This window comes from Citrus clementina, unplaced genomic scaffold (genome assembly GCF_000493195.1).
Source record: "Citrus clementina cultivar Clemenules unplaced genomic scaffold, Citrus_clementina_v1.0 scaffold_6, whole genome shotgun sequence".
NCBI classification, from domain to species: domain Eukaryota; kingdom Viridiplantae; phylum Streptophyta; class Magnoliopsida; order Sapindales; family Rutaceae; genus Citrus; species Citrus x clementina.
The window spans coordinates 19,986,066-20,003,782 of NW_006262139.1; the positions used below are offsets into that span (position 1 = coordinate 19,986,066).

The 17,717-nt window shown below is 33.7% G+C and overlaps 1 protein-coding gene across 7 annotated transcripts; it reads right to left on the reverse strand.

Annotated features, from left to right (window-relative positions):
* Positions 1-1,297: 1,297 nt before the first annotated feature.
* On the reverse strand, positions 1,298-12,487 carry LOC18038275 (protein CLEC16A). Of its 7 annotated transcripts, none has more exons than XM_024181940.1 (21): positions 12,227-12,487; positions 11,733-11,784; positions 11,565-11,641; positions 11,343-11,476; positions 10,961-11,057; positions 10,691-10,748; positions 10,413-10,521; positions 10,180-10,300; positions 9,888-10,077; positions 9,081-9,370; positions 8,052-8,140; positions 7,887-7,942; positions 6,930-6,992; positions 6,601-6,741; positions 5,638-5,743; positions 5,418-5,492; positions 5,267-5,319; positions 4,831-4,972; positions 4,573-4,739; positions 4,127-4,431; positions 1,298-1,323 (listed from the first exon to the last, which is right to left on the reverse strand). In XM_024181940.1, the coding sequence occupies exons 1-20, from the start codon at positions 12,277-12,279 to the stop codon at positions 4,141-4,143; spliced, it is 2,364 nt and encodes a 787-aa protein (XP_024037708.1). In that variant the 5' UTR covers positions 12,280-12,487; the 3' UTR covers positions 1,298-1,323; positions 4,127-4,140. The 7 variants fall into 7 exon arrangements, with proteins under 7 accessions (XP_024037708.1, XP_024037707.1, XP_024037706.1 ...); XM_024181939.1 differs by lacking the exon at positions 1,298-1,323 and adding an exon at positions 3,923-4,045; XM_024181938.1 differs by lacking the exon at positions 1,298-1,323 and having other exon boundaries at positions 3,923-4,431.
* Positions 12,488-17,717: the final 5,230 nt, after the last annotated feature.

Consider the following 17,717-nt stretch of genomic DNA (forward strand, 5'->3'; position numbering starts at 1 on the left):
TCATAAAGGTGAAAGCTTTTTGGAACCCCATCTCTCTCTCTCTTCCCCCCCTTTGATTCAAAAATGAGCAAACAGATCAGGAAGTGAAGAAAACATATGATGATGATAACGAACTCCCATAGTCCTAGGCAATGTTTTGGTCCTGATGAGTTTTGATCCCTTCTTACGTGTCACAAAATTAGGTTTAGTACATCATGCCATGTCATCACATGCTGGGTTTTATGGTCTTAAAAGCAAAAAAAAAAAAAAAGGGAGTGCCGATATTCACCCTCAAAGACAACAAGAGGACGACAGAGATGGCGTCTTCTGTTATCAGATCTTGAGTCCACTTGTTATTTTTTCTTTTTCACAAAACATGGGAACAAAAATGGCAGCAAAGTAAAGTATCATTTATGTCGCCTTCCTTTTGTTATTATGGCTAAATATCATTTTTCTTATAATAATAATAATGATGATGATTTTTCGGTAATTTGCTATTGTAAGTTTTGCTTAACTAATTACTCTTTCGTGACAATAACGCTACAGTCTTGTACTTTTGGGATATTCAGTCATTTGACCTTCAACTGAGGTGAAGTGACTGAATGAGAGGTGGGGTTTCACTACTAAGTTGGCAAGTGATGAATTGATGCATCATGCACTGCCTCTGTGTTGACTTCAGAAGAAATGTCCAAACGAAATCTCTAACAAGATCATTAAAAGTTTGAAAAAGAACTTCCACATTCTTGAACTTTTTAGTGCACTATAAAATTCAAATTATATCGTGATTGAGTCAAATTGATTGATGGTTAATGGTAGCAGGGCATAATTTTTTCTGTCATTAGGCTTGCGAATGATAGTTAATGGCATCGTTTTTATCTCGACAGGAAAAAGAAGAATAATATTGTATTTTTTAGGTACATAAATTACATTACCGTGGAAAATAGCCAATATCTACCAAACTGAACTTGTATTATCTTCTTCCCGATAGTTAAATAGGCCACCTAATTAATTTATTCACAAGATTCATGCTACATCGTCACATGAAAACATACTAGGAAATCACTATTTTAATTTTTAAAGATATTTTTAATTAAAGTATAATCTAATGAATAAAATCCATCAATGGGTTAATTGGAAAGTGATTGTTAAGCATAATGCGAATTTCCTAGGAGTCATATTCTTCCTTTGCTGCTTACACATTATTACACCGACACAATATATACATACGTTAAAATTATTACCTAACCGTCGAAACTTTGGTAAGAATTCCTAATTTAGGGAAATTAATTTGTGGATGTTCATCAGCTTTAATTTGTTGTGGCCCATGTTTATTCCGTAGCGTGCCTGTACATAGAAAGAAGAGCTACAGTACTATCCCTTACCTCGATGTTTCAAATAAAAAAATGAAAAGCTTAATCAAACATATTTCCTTTAAACAACAAACGAGAGATCTGCCTTTAATTCCTCAATCATCTTGGAATAATCTTGTTCCAATACAAAAGGCTGCCCCTCGGCAAATGATCTTATGAACTATTTGATTACATTAATACGCTTAACTTTGGACAAAATACATATAATTAAAAGACAGAAATGGAGGAGAATATTCACAATTATAGAAGAATAAAATTAAAGCTAGCAATAAATGACTAGAAAAGTTAATGGCCGCAAGCTCATGACAAGAGTTGATGGAACTTCATGTCCACCTACGAAGAACTACCAAGGGAATGTTCCCTTTATAGGAAACCCTAGAAGGTATTAGCATTCACGTGAAATGACATGACAAAATTTTGCTACATGCTTGAAAACATTTCAGTTCTTGGGCATGCCCACCTTACATCACGGTTGTTTATTTTAATTGTTTCAAAAATTTATTACATTCAAAAAAGTGATCAAACAAATTTTGTGTACAAACTGATATAAAACTATTATATTTGTTATTATAATTAATCAACCTTCAAACCTAAAACCCTTGCAGATTAATTAAAATAGCTTTTATATATCATGCATTTTCGTTCCGGTATCAATTTCTTTATACTCATCATGATTCGCAAATGACAGGAACCTAACAATATGAACTGGATCCATACAATGTGTAGGACCCAAATTTGTAGCTCGGTCTTTGATTTAACAAATAATCCAAAACCCCCAACTGTTTATTCTTCTCGGTGAGCATTCTCAGTCAGTGACCAGTCAAAAAGCTTCTATCTTTGTTGGCCTAAAAAGACATACAAAGCAAAGGCTAAAGGGCACCAAAATAATTTGAACACAAAACATATCCTGTAACGCTACAAAAGAAGAGTTTGAATGAAAGAACAGAAAAATACCTACACAGTAATGTAGTTGCTTAAAAAACACACTATAACGGTACTGCTTTCTTTAATCTTTTGATTAACGGTACTGCTTTCTTTAATCTTTTGATTAATTTTCTCTCTAATAACGGCTTAATTTTGTTTAAACAAATGAACTGCTTCTAGCTAAGTAAATATGTGTTCTTTTAAAACACTAAAAGATGTGTATCCAAGTGAAAGTTAATTAATCAGGGTTAGCTTTTCTCTTCTTTCCCTATCAAATCATTTTAATTTTTCTTCTTTTTTTCCCCTCATGAAAACACATTGTATATTGAATTAGATAAAGGCCTCTTATATAATTTTTTTTTCAAATTTTTTGTTACTTCTTTTGCTTAAAGTAAAGCACTCTATCATGAATCAATAAAAAAAAGTAAAATATGGCATTATCTACTCAAAAGGGTTGTTCATTTTATGCTTTTAAGCTTCAAATAAGCATCTTCGATTTATACGTGGCCATGTGGGTAAAAGCAATATCTAAGAGACGAACAAAACTCACCGAGAGAGAGAGAGAGAGAGAGAGAGAGAGAGAGAGAGAGAGAATAGATTTTTAAAAGGATTTGGGTGGCTGGCCGGCCAGGCTTTATTACAAAGAGCAAAAAGTTGCTCTAATTTTGACATGACAGCCTTGTTAATGCAAAGGTGGTGGAATTACGTACGACTCACTCCTTTTCTTAAAAGTTTTCATTATTTTATTTTATTCGTTAAGTATCTACTAATTAATATAATTAGATGTGAATTAATTAGCTTGTGTTAATTTCAACAGCTTAAAAGGTGGCTTCACGATAATTTAATTGGTAAGTTTGGCCTTCACGAGATTAAATTGAGCTCTGAGACATTGTATTCAAATTATTACTGAAGCTGAAGGTATATAAATTTGTAGGTTGAATTAGAATCTATGACGATATTTAAGCTTTGATTGTTGAGCTACGGAGATAGGAGATAATGATTTGTACAGCGCACTACGTCTCATTCACTCCACTTTCATGCAATGAACAGAGAGTACCATGTTGGCTATTGGCTAAACTTTATATACAATGATGTCAGAGTAGATTTTTAACCGGAATTAATTAAGGGGCTTTTTGTCAAAGTTTTGACCACCGTGCGGGGGGCTTGCTTGTTATTGATGAATATTAATTTGGCTCATGGATCTATTTAAAATTAATCAGAGGTTGATTGTGGTAAAGAGTTTTAATTTTTTGGTTAATTGTGGATAAAAGTCATCATTTTTTTTTTCAAGGAGCTAAATCTAAATTGAGCGATGACCCTTTTTTCTTTTCCCATATATGAGAAAGGTTCTGAAGAAAATTTTTCTTTGTATATTTGGAAATATATTCGGCCCACTTTAGGCCCAAATACAAATAAGTTGAGCCATTATTATTTACAATTAATTTAGGAGATCTAATGATTTTTTATTATAAATATTAGTTAATTTATAACAAAATATTAACAAAAATTATCTAAGTTAATGACAGTAATTACTTATCATTGACTAAGAGTTCCTAAGGCACAAAATATCTACTTTACCTAAGGATTTAATGAATAATTAACCCTTGGACCTTAATAATATTAATAAGACAACGAATGTTATGTTAACGTATTTTCTTATTCATATGGCAAGATATCATTGATGCATTTTCTTAGCTATCAGGGAAGGGAAAAAAAAACCACATGATTGTTTGAAAAATACAACAAAGTGCTTGACAAAGTTACTGTGATACCTGTAACAAATGGCCTATCACAATTTAGTAGTAACAAAAGAAGAAATATTAAAATAAGGCTTTGTAGTAAGTAAAACTAACCTTCAATGCTTATCCTAAAGCTTTCGTCCAGCTTGTTCATTACACAAGTTTCCAGGATCGTTCTTTTGTAGTAATGGAGCGAGTAAGCTCTTGATAAATGACCGCTGTTTGTAAGTTTCCTCAAGTATCAACAAGCGAGCAATCTCACAGCCCTTAGCACTAGGGAAACCAAGTGTCCATCTTCCGTCTACAGCAGAATTGGACACATGAGAGTTGCAGCCTCGAGATTTTCTTGCTTTAGATCTTGGATCAAATTCTCTTATCCAAAGGTGCAACCACGTTGGATGGTCCTCGTCTATTGTTGGCTGTTTCAAGTGAAGTGTTGTGGAAATTAATTGCATCTAGGTGAATCAAGAGTTTCAAGCATATTATGACATTTTTGGCAGCTCTTAAAACTTGATCTCATAAACTATTATATTAGCATTTTGAATGGTTTTAGAACTTACCCTCAAACCTGCCAGTGGAGCAATTGCAATTACAACACCTCGTTGACTTCGGAAAGGATGTTTCTCCGCAAGAATCACTTTTCCAGATAATCCTCTTGCTGCAGGTATCATGTAGATATCCCTAATTCCAGCATTAGAGAATGCTATCCTGCACGGGATTCCAGATCCTACACAAGATTTATAGTCTAAATGAATAAGGCATAATCAGGGAAACAATAAGGACCATCAATTGAAGAGAAGGAGGAATTGATACCCAACCTAGATACACCTCCGACCCAAAGCTTGCTGATGCAATATCTAAAGAATTGGATGTTCCAGAATCTGCAGAGTCTAGCAAGGGTTTTTCAAGTAACTCTCCTTTGGAGATTAATGCCTTCAGCTGAAGATGAAGAATGAACACCTAAAAGTGTGTCGAATATGAGATAAACATTGCAGCAAACTTTTATGAAAAGAACAAGATTTATAAATAGATAAGAAATGCTAATGGATCCTTGCAATTTAGAAATTATGAGTTTACTGGAAAACTTGAAATCAAAATTTTTATTCAGTTTAAGGAGTCACTTGAGACCTTTAACATTCTTGTTACACCAATGTCCTCATAAATAGCATAGAACCATAATAAGTTTAAGAAAGCATCCTATCACATGCCAGATGTATTTTCAAAACGAAATAACTTAGTAATAATGATGAATACCTTCACTACATCAACCATTATTTCCCAAGCAGTATCTGAAGAATTTGTATTCCCTACAATGTATAATGATTACAAGGAGCAAAGGATAGGACAATAATATCCGGAGCATAGCAAGGGAGGGAAAAAAATAAAAATAAGAATTGGGCAGTACCATCAGTTGATTGTTTACAGACAGCAAGCTCAAGGGCAAATGAGGGACTTTTGGATTTCAGAGGCTCCTTAAGAGCTGTACACAGCATTGAAGATGTGATGATGTCAAAGAAGTCAAGAAAGATCTAACAAATATTCCCTCCCTGATTAGGATCACAACTCCACAAAGGAACTCTCATTTATGAGCTCTCCCTTCGAAGAGAAGAATCTCTGCCTCATACCTGTTTCACAGTTTTCCCATTCATCTTTCATAGTATCCAGGATACAATCAAACCAGCATCCGTCAAGTTCTTTTTGTAAACGTTCGCAAGACTGCTGATATGAAGTCTGTCAACAGGAACTAGAAAATATAAAACTTAAAGTTGATGGTAACAGTGGTTTAATCTCAATGTAACATTGGCAAGAAAGATGGAGGTATTCTAGGTTCCATTAAGCATTTCATTCGTTTTACATAATAATAACAAACAAACAAAAAAATAAAAAATAAAAAGAAAGAAAGAAAGAAACGTTGGTCCGTAGTGGTTTCTAAGGCTGGTCTAGACTTCAAATTAACTCAACATGTTAAGTAACTACTGGAGCCAAAAGTTAATAGGTAAGGACCTAACAATAGCAACTAAGCTCTAATAGGTCCCTTCAACTAAAGATGTGGCGATCTGGCGCTAAGCAAGAGGTTACAATGGGAGCATTAGCTGCTCAAGCAAGGCATAAATGGACTAAATTGTTGTGCAATTTTGACTAAAACTAAGGAATCGAGCACTAAATATTGCCTAGATATGTGGAAAACTGTTGTGGACTTTGTCCATGACCACTTCACTCTAGACATGATTTGGCAAGATGGCTTATTCGTTCTTACTTTAGGATAGAGGAAAATGGTCTTCCTTGACTTATGCTACAAGATTTCCTATTCTTGAGAGAGTGGGAAGAAGTGGTGGCACAGAAGCAAAAGCCGTCGAGCCTAGCAAGTGCAGGTGTCACTTGCAAATTAAGTTAAATGTTGGATATGCAGAAGACTTTGATCCCTAAATAATCACAGATGTTGGTTATGAGTACTGTATAGCTAGTTAAGCGGAGTGTGCTTGATTTGAGGTTGTAATCTTTCTTGGTGAAGCAAATAGAAAAGTTAGATGTCGGTTTGTCACAGGGATTTTTCTTTTGAAAGTGCAGTAAATCGGTTGAAACCTCACATTGAAAAGGTGTAAATGTTGTTCACCAAGTGTCATGACTTGAAAATTCAGTAGCTTCTGCATAAACCACCCTGTATGCCATTGTATGAGAGCACATAATGGGGGTTGGCTTGCTAAAACCTTTAATAATGCATAGAACACCTGTGAAAAATGAATGATTGATAAGTAATCATGACACCGAAGGCTGTACAGTACAGACACACAAGCTCACAAGTAAAAAACTATTAACATATCTTGGTGCAGCTATACAAGTGCCATATTAAGTAAGATGCATTGTCTAAAGTTAACGGCAACAGTCAAGCAACAACCATCAAACAGTATGTATATACCTGAGGCATAACTCTCACAAAGACATTGTCATTTCCTCCCAGTGAAGCCGAAGTGCCATAATTCTGAGAGTGAAGTTGCCAACAACATTACATTACAAAATTACTCCAAAATTTTAAGATTCCTGCTATAATATCACTATTCACTACATGTAAGGGAAAGAAAAATGGATGAAGCATAATTTCTCCAAAATTCCGAAATTAATGTAAAATAATCAAGAGTGACCTGTGAGCTGAACCCAGAATGCATGTAATTGATTATAAATGCTTTCCGTTGGCATTGCCTACACTTAGAATATAACATAAAAAATGAACATATGAAAATGTCAATATCATACAAGAAAGTTTTAGAATCAACATTTACTGCTCAAGCAGTCCAATCTTCGAACTTATCTCATTAAAAAAAAAAAACATAAAAACCTAACATAATAAAACTATTCCTTCACATGGCCATTAACCTCGACCAGGTTGGTGCACAAGTACTATTCAGAACCATAAAGGATACTGTTATTCTCACACAAGACAACTACAAGATCAGTGCGAACATCATAAAAGAAATATTTGAAAGAACAAAGAACCCAAGTTAACCAATCATCATGTCTGCATTATTATCAATCATTTCTTAAAACATAAAGATGATTAAATGTTCTATGGTTCTATGATATAATCTAGGTCATTCATGGACTTAATTCACAAATTAATGCAATCATCCAATAGGTAAAAATCAAAAGACCACAATAAGGCCACAAGTTTACTCCTCCCAGTACTATAATAAGAACTTTCAAGAATTCTCGGACTTATACTTCCACATGGCTCATATAATGAGAAGAAAAGAGAAAATGACGGAAATGATAAAAGAGTCAGTCATTACATCTCAATTTTTTTAGAAAGCTTGATTGATTGTGCATGTTTACGAGAAATCAATGCACTTAAATGCATGTGGAAATTGAATTTATATACCATAGGATCTTGTATATCACTTAACCCAATCATTGAATCCGAGGTATAATCAAGATCTGCTCAGAAGTGAGAAATGAAAGAGAAAAGAGAATTCAGGACAACATATATATAAAAGAAAATAAACCCACAATATAAACTCAACAGGTACTGTAAAACATAAGATACCTTTACTTTCTGCTAAAATAAGCAACAACAAAAGAGATGCTAGCAACAGACTGTGATTATCAGAGAAAACATACATAAGAATTCCATTCCTGTTCCAGGGAAAAAATTGAAAATAAGTTAGTATGAAACTCAATTCACACATTTCCAATGAAAATAGTAAGCGAAATCAATCATTGGCCTCCAATATACTTAATCTGAATGTTAAAAACATCTTATTATGCAGTTTACTTTGGATAGTCACATGTCATATGCAGTCCTATAAACGTTTAAGCAACTTTCTTTTGTTAGGTGATACTTAAATGCCAATTTAGCACAAGAAGAAAAAATTGTTAAACACACAAAGCATGGGTGATACTGCAGAAGAGACAACATGATGATAAATATGCATAGGATGAAAGTACAAAACTTAAGTTCAGATAAGGTCAACCTCTGTAGGAATTAAAAGGCTCTAGAAATTGTTGAGGTGCTGCACATATCATTCAAGAATATGTGAAACAACACTCGCAACATTCCTTTAAACGCATTAGCAGCCATAAATATACATTGTCTTTTCTCTCTTCCTTCAATCTCAGAAATCATTACATTGGATTAATAAAAAAATGCTGTTTCATAACATATATCAATCACCAATTATCAACTACCATCATATCAACAAAGATCACAAGGTTGATTAGTAAAGAAATGTTGTTTATAATATTTATCAATTACTAATGACAATAATATTATGCCTAATCTCCCACAATGTGGTTCACATATTTCAATTTTCTAGAACCACTATCTCTAAGAAAGAACAAGATGTTTTGAAATCCTAAACCAAACCTCCAACAGCATCAGCCAGCCTAAGTTTAAAACTGTACAACATTTGCTAAGATCTGCATACCTATTATCTATAAGAAAACAGCATAAAACCAAAAGGGGTACACGGTTATCCCTAATACGTACATTCTTTAGCCTCATTAAGATGATAGATACGCCTTTACATAAATGAAACAGGAACTAATACAATATAAACATACGTTATACACTAACCTTTCTAAGCGTACATCATCATTCCCACATATATGGTTCCCATTGATGTTTTCATCTTTTTGAGACTCTGAACCAACAATTTCCATAATTTCCATATCACGCAAAAGGTTCAAGAAAAAGTGTGTGTCACTACTGCTGTTAGTTATTTCTTCTTTAGCAGCATCTCTTCTTGGTGTCATATAAGGATACAAAATAACACCGGCCACAGCATTAACGATGTTCTTTCCACCAACAACCACAAGAAGATAAGAAACTATGTACAAAGTCGTGACCGCAGACACATAAAATCCCTGAAAAAGAAATTAACAGTAAATACTAAAAATGCACACAAATGTGAGAGGGACTAAAATTCTGATATTCTTATAATAGAATTCGGATATTCCCATAACTATGGAAGAAGCATATGTACAGGGAATTATGGCTTAAATCATGGAAAGTACTAATTTCAAAATGTTAAACATCAACTTATCTGAATATACATAATTCCTACCAAACTAATTGCATGATATCTGCCTAGACATTTCCACACAAAATATGACAGAAGAAGAAATAGTCCATGCCCCAACATGTAAGAATAGAAGAAATTGTTTGAAAAACAAATCACTTGCACAGACTCAACTAAAAAATCTAGGGCTACCAACCAATGTTCAGATGGTAATACTCATCATTTTATTTCTTTTAAAGTTGATACTGACATCATCTTAAAGCATATACTCAATAGTCAATCCCATCTCAATCCCATAACATTATTTACTGTGAAATTTCCAAATTTAAACAAAAAAAGAGATAAGAGAGGAAATTACTCACATTACTCTGCCTTAACTGCAGTAGTGGGATCAATATCGGAAAGACAAGTAGGTTGAGAAGGTCTTGGGTGACAACTTTACTCAAACGAGGCTCACCAACGGAGAGAATATCCTTAAAGTAGTAAAGATCATCCACAATTTCATCACTTTCCAGGAGAATTTCTTTTCTCCTTTGTTTAGTGCATGTTTCACTGCACCAAAGTCATGCAGGTTCCCTCAACAGATAGTTATGCATAACCACCTAATTATCATTGTCATCACATAAGTTTCTCTAAGAAAATGAAACAGCATACTCTGTAGCTTGGACAAGGACATCAAGACGAAGGCATTTCTCTCTCAAGCTATAAACCAAATCTGAAAAGTATTGTGACGCTGGAGGACTTGTCACAAACTGATAGACCATGTCGTCACTGACTGCATAACCAAAACAATACTGTTGCAAGATACTACAAAATATATTTTATATCCAAAATTTCCGGTAATCTATTCTCTTTGCAGAAGTAAATAAGATAAAGAAACACTATACCATTGAATATGTTGAGGGTTAATGCATGGACAGCTGTCTGAATCATCTTTTCTCCATGCTGAGCAAATTTAAGAATCTCAGTATACAGGGGAAATGAAGTTACAACATCCTGTAATCAGAGATAGACATCACTAAAAATTTAGCCTCTGCCATGAACGAAATCAATAACACTCAAGCAAGAAGCTTTAACTTACCCTATTCTATAAAAAACTGCATAAACAATAACTTATAAGGTATATGTGCATCAACATATGTCACAAAAACAGGCTTTAACTTACCCTATTCACCCGTACAAGAAGACAAAGTGTGTCTCTGTTAATTTTGCCGCTCACTGCTCTAAATTTATGATGAAAAGTAAAGAAAAATAAGACAAAGCAAAGAGAAAAAAAAAAAAAAAAAAAAAAAAGATTCCTACCCTGTCTACTGATCAAATAAAATGGGCTACAGCGATACAGGGGAAAAAAAAACTGTGAGCTGACACATGCATCCTAAGATTGAAAGCTATCTCATATAAATTTATGAAGAGAGATAATGAACAATATCAGAACCTTAAGAAAGACACGTAGTACGGAGCCAGATCTCCTCCATCAAAATCATATTGGTGTGCTATGATGGTATTGATATAGTCATTACTCAAACAATAGTCTGCATGATACAATTGCCAAATGGATTACCAAAGTTGTATGAGGAACAGGAATAACTAATGAAGCACTTCAGAGTAAAATACATTAGACAAAAATGTTGAAGGTTGCTATTCATGTATGTTACAATTTCTATTTCAAAACAATAACAGTTTCCTCCCTCAATTTCAAAGTGCATAATCACAGACGTCCAAATAAAGAGAGGTGAAAGACGTCCAAATATAGAGAGGTGAAAGAACCTAAGCATTTAGAAAGTTTACCATAAGTATCAATGGAACTTGCATCTTACATATTGCATGTTCACTTCCCATGTTTTGGATCATTATGCTCAGATATTGAAGCAGCGGTGCCTCTATTTTTGAATTTCCACTGATCTTCAAGATACGCACAAACTCCGCTAAAACTTGGTATTCCATAAAACATCTGTTAAGATCCAAACATAACACCAATAATATCATCCACATACCAAGAAGCATAATTAGTCAAGAAGCTGCAAAAAAATGACTCATACTCGAATATAAACGGATCTTGTCTATCGCCATACGTAACTATCTCTACTATAGTTTGCAGCAAATCAATGACTAGTTCCTGGAGGAAAAGGCAAGAAAAAGATAACATAATAAATAAGAAAGAAATATTTAGTGGTTATATTATAAGACACAAAGGCCACTTGAGTTACCCGGTTATGCTGATCCACAACTTTGATTTTTCGCAATTCATTAATCACGTATCTACATTCATAAAATGATCAATCAGTCTCCATAAGACAAATTAGATAGTTGATAATTATCGTAACAAATGCAATAAGACAAATTAGATAGTTGATACTTATCATAACAAAAGCAATAATAAAAATCTCAAATAATAATGTCTCCATTTCCATAAAGCATTTCGATTCAAAATCACTTCTGGAAAACTAAAACGCAGTTATTTAGCTAGATATTTCCATAATTTAAATAAACAGCCAAATCGATCACAGATTACATGAACCGGAACACAGCTCCACATTGACTCTCAACAGACAATAGCTTGGAAACCAATTAATCAATTATACATCATTCTCATAGCCAAATTTCCAACAAATTCCAAATTACACTCATTAAAAATAAAGAGAATTTAGTTTTAAAAATTTTAAAAATCAGAATTCAGCTAACCGAGCAAAAGAGAACTTACTTGAAGTGCTGAAGAGAGAAGCGATCAATGGATCGCCAAACGGTGCGCCACATAGCAAGTGATCAAAATGTCCAAAACAGTTAGATCTGCACCAACATTCGTTCAATTTGTGAATATTTTCATTTTTTTCCCTTTTTGGTGTTTATTTTAGTTGTTGTAAAATCAGTCCGCGCGCTGGGCCGTTTGGTTTCTGGCAGTTGTATCATATATATAGTGTGGTTGATTCTGGCAACAAACCGTCAACGTTTCCATCGGTCTTTCGTGACGCTTCAGACGTGTCATTTCCTTTAGTTTTCTTTGTTTTTCTTTTTTCTTTTTTCAAAATGAACAGAACCCGGACAAAATTGGGAGAAAGAAATTTGTCTTCTTTGTTAAATTTCCATAATACATGAGAAAAAAGACAATTATTTATATACCCATAATTATGTATTTGAACTCAATTTTTTCCAATGTTTAAAAAATTTAAATAATTACTTATAAAAAGAATAGTTTTTATCGTAACATTGTCATTTATTAATTTACTAAACGGTAAACTATTGCAGTAATTTCTTGACCAAAAATTTGGAAAAGAAAGAAAGAAAAAGAAGGATAATTAATAAGAAAAAGAAGCAATCTTGAGATCCAAGAAATAAATTGTACAATACACATATACATATACATAGCTACTAAAACCATAAACAGAAACTGAAGCAAGTTTCTCCATAGGAGAAAATGGAGAGGGAGATCACTGATCTTCTAGCTAGTTTGATAGTCTTAGTCAACCAAGGCGACGTCATTTTAATAATGGTTTTGTTTCCGTCTCGTCATTCGCTAAGCAATTTTCTTCTTTTGCATGGGGTTTGAGCAAAATGCTGAGTCCCACGAGCAAAGTTCGTACGACAGATCGGAGAGGAATAATTTTTTAGCTCCCTCAGCCACCGCCAAATACAATCATGGTGATAAAGAAATTGACATTGACAATTCAACAGGGTAGCCTCATTGTCAATATTCTCGAACTTTTTCAAACAAATGACGCATTCCTCTTCCTCTTTCACGACATGATTCACCCCCTGAATCGTCAAAACGACACAGATTTGGATGGTATTAGAGTCATTATTGGCAATGGCATTGGCGAGTGCATCCCTGACAGAGTTAGAGATGTCTTTGAACTACTGGAGTTGAAGCTTTGTGCGGAACTGGCTCAGTCTTGAAGAAAGAGTAGTCGTTGTCTTTGGCTCCAAGTCGAAAAGGCTTAACATTAAACAATGAGCCCGATGATGGGATGGGTCCGAAGCGATGCATCTGGAACCTGAACTCTTTCGATGGAAATTGAACGTCAAAATCGGGACCTCACTTGATATCCATAAGTGTATGCGGGCACTGAATCCATTCAATTCAAATTAATCAAACACAGTTAGATTAAAGCAGCAGACGCAAAGAAATGCCATAAAATTGAGATATGAACTAATTAAACTATTGGCTTTTACAGAACAAGCGTAATATATAAGTATATTTTTTTTCGGTATATTAAACTATCTCGTATCCGAAGATTATATTGGGTCCCGACTAATCCAGATTCGAGCCGGGTAGGACCACTAAGACGGTAAAACTCTCCCAATAAGTATTTAACGCAGTTGTATTTCTAAGTCTCGAACCGAGGACCTTAGTTAAGCTAAAACAACCACATGCTAATTGATTTACGCGCTTGTTGGTTTATATATACGTATATCTGAAAACAAAATTCTACTTCTCCGAAAAGAATTTGGATTTCCTTGTTAGGTTTTTACTAATTAAGTAGATTCTAATTGACCCTTCAACTCTTCTAAAAAAAAAAAAAACTCTTCAACAAATAACTAACGTTCGTGGGCCTTACAGCTAATATTGACAAAGCCTTATATGTTAAGGAAAGTTTAGAGCAACTATTTGCTTGTTCCAACTTCCGAGCATACGATAAGCATCTAAATGGATTCCAATTGCATAATAATGCATTTGACTTATGATTTTGCATCTGCATTACTCAAAATAATGTCCACTAATTTTTTTGGGGCCGGTCAAGCACTAAGAAATCTGTCGCCCTTTCAATGGTATTATTTGATTCAGATAATGATTATTAGTTCGAAGACGTATGCACTACTGTTTTTAATTAATTCATTCTAATTGTGCGTGAGATCGTTTGACAAATCTGAGATTATAGTGCTTTGCTTACACTTGGTTAGATTATCCACCATTTTCTTTATAATGATGCTAATGAATTTTTTAATTATTGTTTCTCTTGATATTATTCTCTCTACTTTTATCTTATTTCACAATCTACTTTTTAGTTTTTCTTTTGTTATTACAGTTTTCTAATTATATATGATTACATAACGTTTGTCATTTAATTTATGAGCAATATCCTTAACATCATCACAATTCTTAAGAGTTAAATATAGTTGTTACAAATAAAGTTTTCGGACCTAATTTCAAAGTCACCTGAGTTTCGAGAAATTGGGAGAAAAATCTAATGATCCCATTCCAAAAATAGTAAGATAAACTTCGTTTGTGGATTTCGAAAGTTTAACACATGATTTAAATTATAATGCCGTCTTAGAGAAATCACTCAACTAATTAAAGAATTGAATTGTTAGAGACAAATCTGAACGCATTACATTTACAGAAGATTTTAAAATTCGATTATTTTGATAATTAGGTAGATGAAAGATGAGATAAATACATACATAATCAATATGTATAGTTTAATTAAACATACGTCGGACAACTCATTTCGTTATACCCTAGACTTGACTGTCGACAAAAGAATGGATTGGTTACGTAGTGGGTACTCTTATGTCTTTTAGGCTCAAAGCCATCTCTCGTTTACTATCTTTTTATTTGGTTAACAGTATTCTATTTGATTAAGATAGTCTAACATTGTTTTAGTTTTAATTTGGTTCGTAAAAACTTGAAAAAAACTTGTGTGGGTTGTCTTAACTGAGCAGATGAGACAACCCAATGGTGCTTTACTATGTAGTATAACAATGATATCCATTACTCTACAATTCTAGGTTGGTAGGACAGTCCCACACAAATTCTTCTCTAAAAAATTTAGATGTACAATCAAGGATATGATTTGTACTTTTAGTACTCAAGTAATTAGGAACATATTTAATAAACAAACATATAGATTAGTCTCAGAATCCTTCATTTGCTTACAACACATTGGTTTTCCTTTTCAAAATTTTTTTTTTATTATACAAGATTTTACCTAAAATGAAAACAGCTTTAAATAGGATATTGATAACAACATTTTGGACATTGATGGTCAAATTAACCAATGTCCATTATCTTTTATCTTAGATTATGAACAAAATCAAATAATTTTTTTTTAAAATATTTTAGTGAGAGAGAATTAAAAATAAATAAATTGATTGGAAATTTCTCCAATAAAATCATGCCACACATTTTAAATTTGGTCTCTCATTTACGTAATTATTTTTGTAATTAGTTAATTTCAAAATAAATGTTAATGTGAGAAAATTTAATTTGATAACATATAAATGTATACATTTGTAAAAATATTTCATAGGAGAATGAATTGAGAAATCTTTGCTTCTCTTTCGGTTTCCCAAAAGAAACCGAGAAAATTATTTATTGCAATTATTTAATTTGTTGCTTTATTTATTGCTTCTCTTTCGGTTTCCCAAAATAACTATCAACTATCTATTGCAATTATTTAATTTGTCGAACAAAATATGGAAAAGAAAGAAAAAGAATGACAATAATTAGACATTAACTGCAAAGAATAGTTGTTTCTAAGAGCATGCATGAATGAATACTCCAAGTAAGCTTCTCAAAGGCGAGAATGAAGATCACTCATCTTTAACTTAACACAATTATACAGTAACTGTGGACACTCGACGATCCAATATTTTTTTGGCTTCCTAGCGTTAGTCAATCAAAACGACGTTATTTTGATAGTAGTGATTCTGTCAGTTTTTCGTCGCCCCAACCTCGCTTTGGCGGTGGCTCTGTCAGGTTTTGGTGACCCCGATGTTGTTTCGGCGGTGATTTTGTTTTCTCCTAGCAGGGGGGTCTCTAACGAAGTTCTTAGTGGCCGTGGCAAAGTTAAAACGACAGATGGGACAGGTAAAATATCTCTTCTCCCACAGCCACTCCCAAATACAAGCATTGTGATAAAAGTTGCTGACACCCACAATTCAACAGAGTAGCATCGTTGTCAAAATCCTCAAACTCGTTCAAACAAATAGCACATTGCTGTTGCTCTTGCTCTTCCACGACAGCATCACCTTTCATTATCATCCCTTTAATTAATTACACTCAAAACGACACCAATTTGGGTGGAAGCAGAGACGTTTTGCCTTCTAATTGGCGATTAATCAGCAGCAAGCAGAGGGAAAGTAAAGTCATACAAGCGGCTGTTAGAATGAATTAGCTGGGCTTCTTTTATACAAGTACTGTTATGTTACCGAATCTGATGAAGTTTTACACTTACTACCGTTTCCGAGAAGGATTTGGGATTTCGTTATTTTTAAATTTTGGTTAAACACGCTAGTAGTCCTTATGAAGCCAGGGTGCCTAGATTAAGAGCCCTGATACCATGACACGTGGGCTCTTTCTTTCTTTTCTTTTTTCTTTTGTTTTTCCACTCCCTGTAAAATCCGAGTTTAATGTTATTTTTTTTATAACATCAATAAAGGTAAAGCCTTCTATGTTAAGGAAACTTTAGGGTTTAGAGAGTACTATTCGGGCACAATGTGATTCCGCAACCATCCAAACACAATAAAAAGATAAACCAACACCAACCCTACCAAAATGTGCAAGCCCTCTATGTCAATACAACGCAACGCACAAAAAAGAAAAGGTGAATGCACCCACATATATTGATATTTATCAATCACGCACCATTTTAGCCTAATAATGGAATTGGTAACTGAAGGTTCCATAAAGCAATCAAAAACCCACAAGTTTGTCTTTTTGTTTTTCTTTTTTTGCCCTTTTCTCTCATTAATTAATTGGAACCATGTGCTTGCCTGCTCATTTCCTTTGTTGTTATTATTCACATGAGGACACTTCCCAACACTCATTATATAACGCCCCCATGCATGTCTCTTTCACACTTTCCTTGACATCACCCCCCTCATCATCTTCGCTTCGTCCCACAATGCAATTCTTTCCTCAAGATGAGTTCTTCAACTTCTTTAACAGAAGCTAGTAACATGTATAAATGCTCTCCCATGCAAGCGTCTATAGTTATTGGATAAAACGTGAATATGCGAACGTCCGCAGCGGAGATTAACTAATAACATATTATTAATTGCGCGTAACATCAACCTAGTATATATTATAATCAAATTATTAGTACTTTGTTTATAGGTCGACGCTAGACAATAAATAATACCTATAAGCTTTTATGCGGATGCACTTATTTATATGTTGAAGTGGTCCTTATTGAATTTGAATTATCAAAGTCTTTTTGTTTGTATTTGGAAACTTATCCTAAGTCTAGCCAACC

Coding starts and splice junctions, on each gene's coding strand:
- LOC18038275 (XM_024181940.1), bottom strand. CDS start 12,279: ATGTGGCGCACCGTTTGGCGATCCATTGATCGCTTCTCTCTTCAGCAC. Junction 11,785..12,226: donor TTCTCTCTTCAGCACTTCAA/GTAAGTTCTCTT, acceptor TTATGAATGTAG/ATACGTGATTAATGAATTGC. Junction 10,301..10,412: donor AACCCTCAACATATTCAATG/GTATAGTGTTTC, acceptor TTGGTTATGCAG/TCAGTGACGACATGGTCTAT.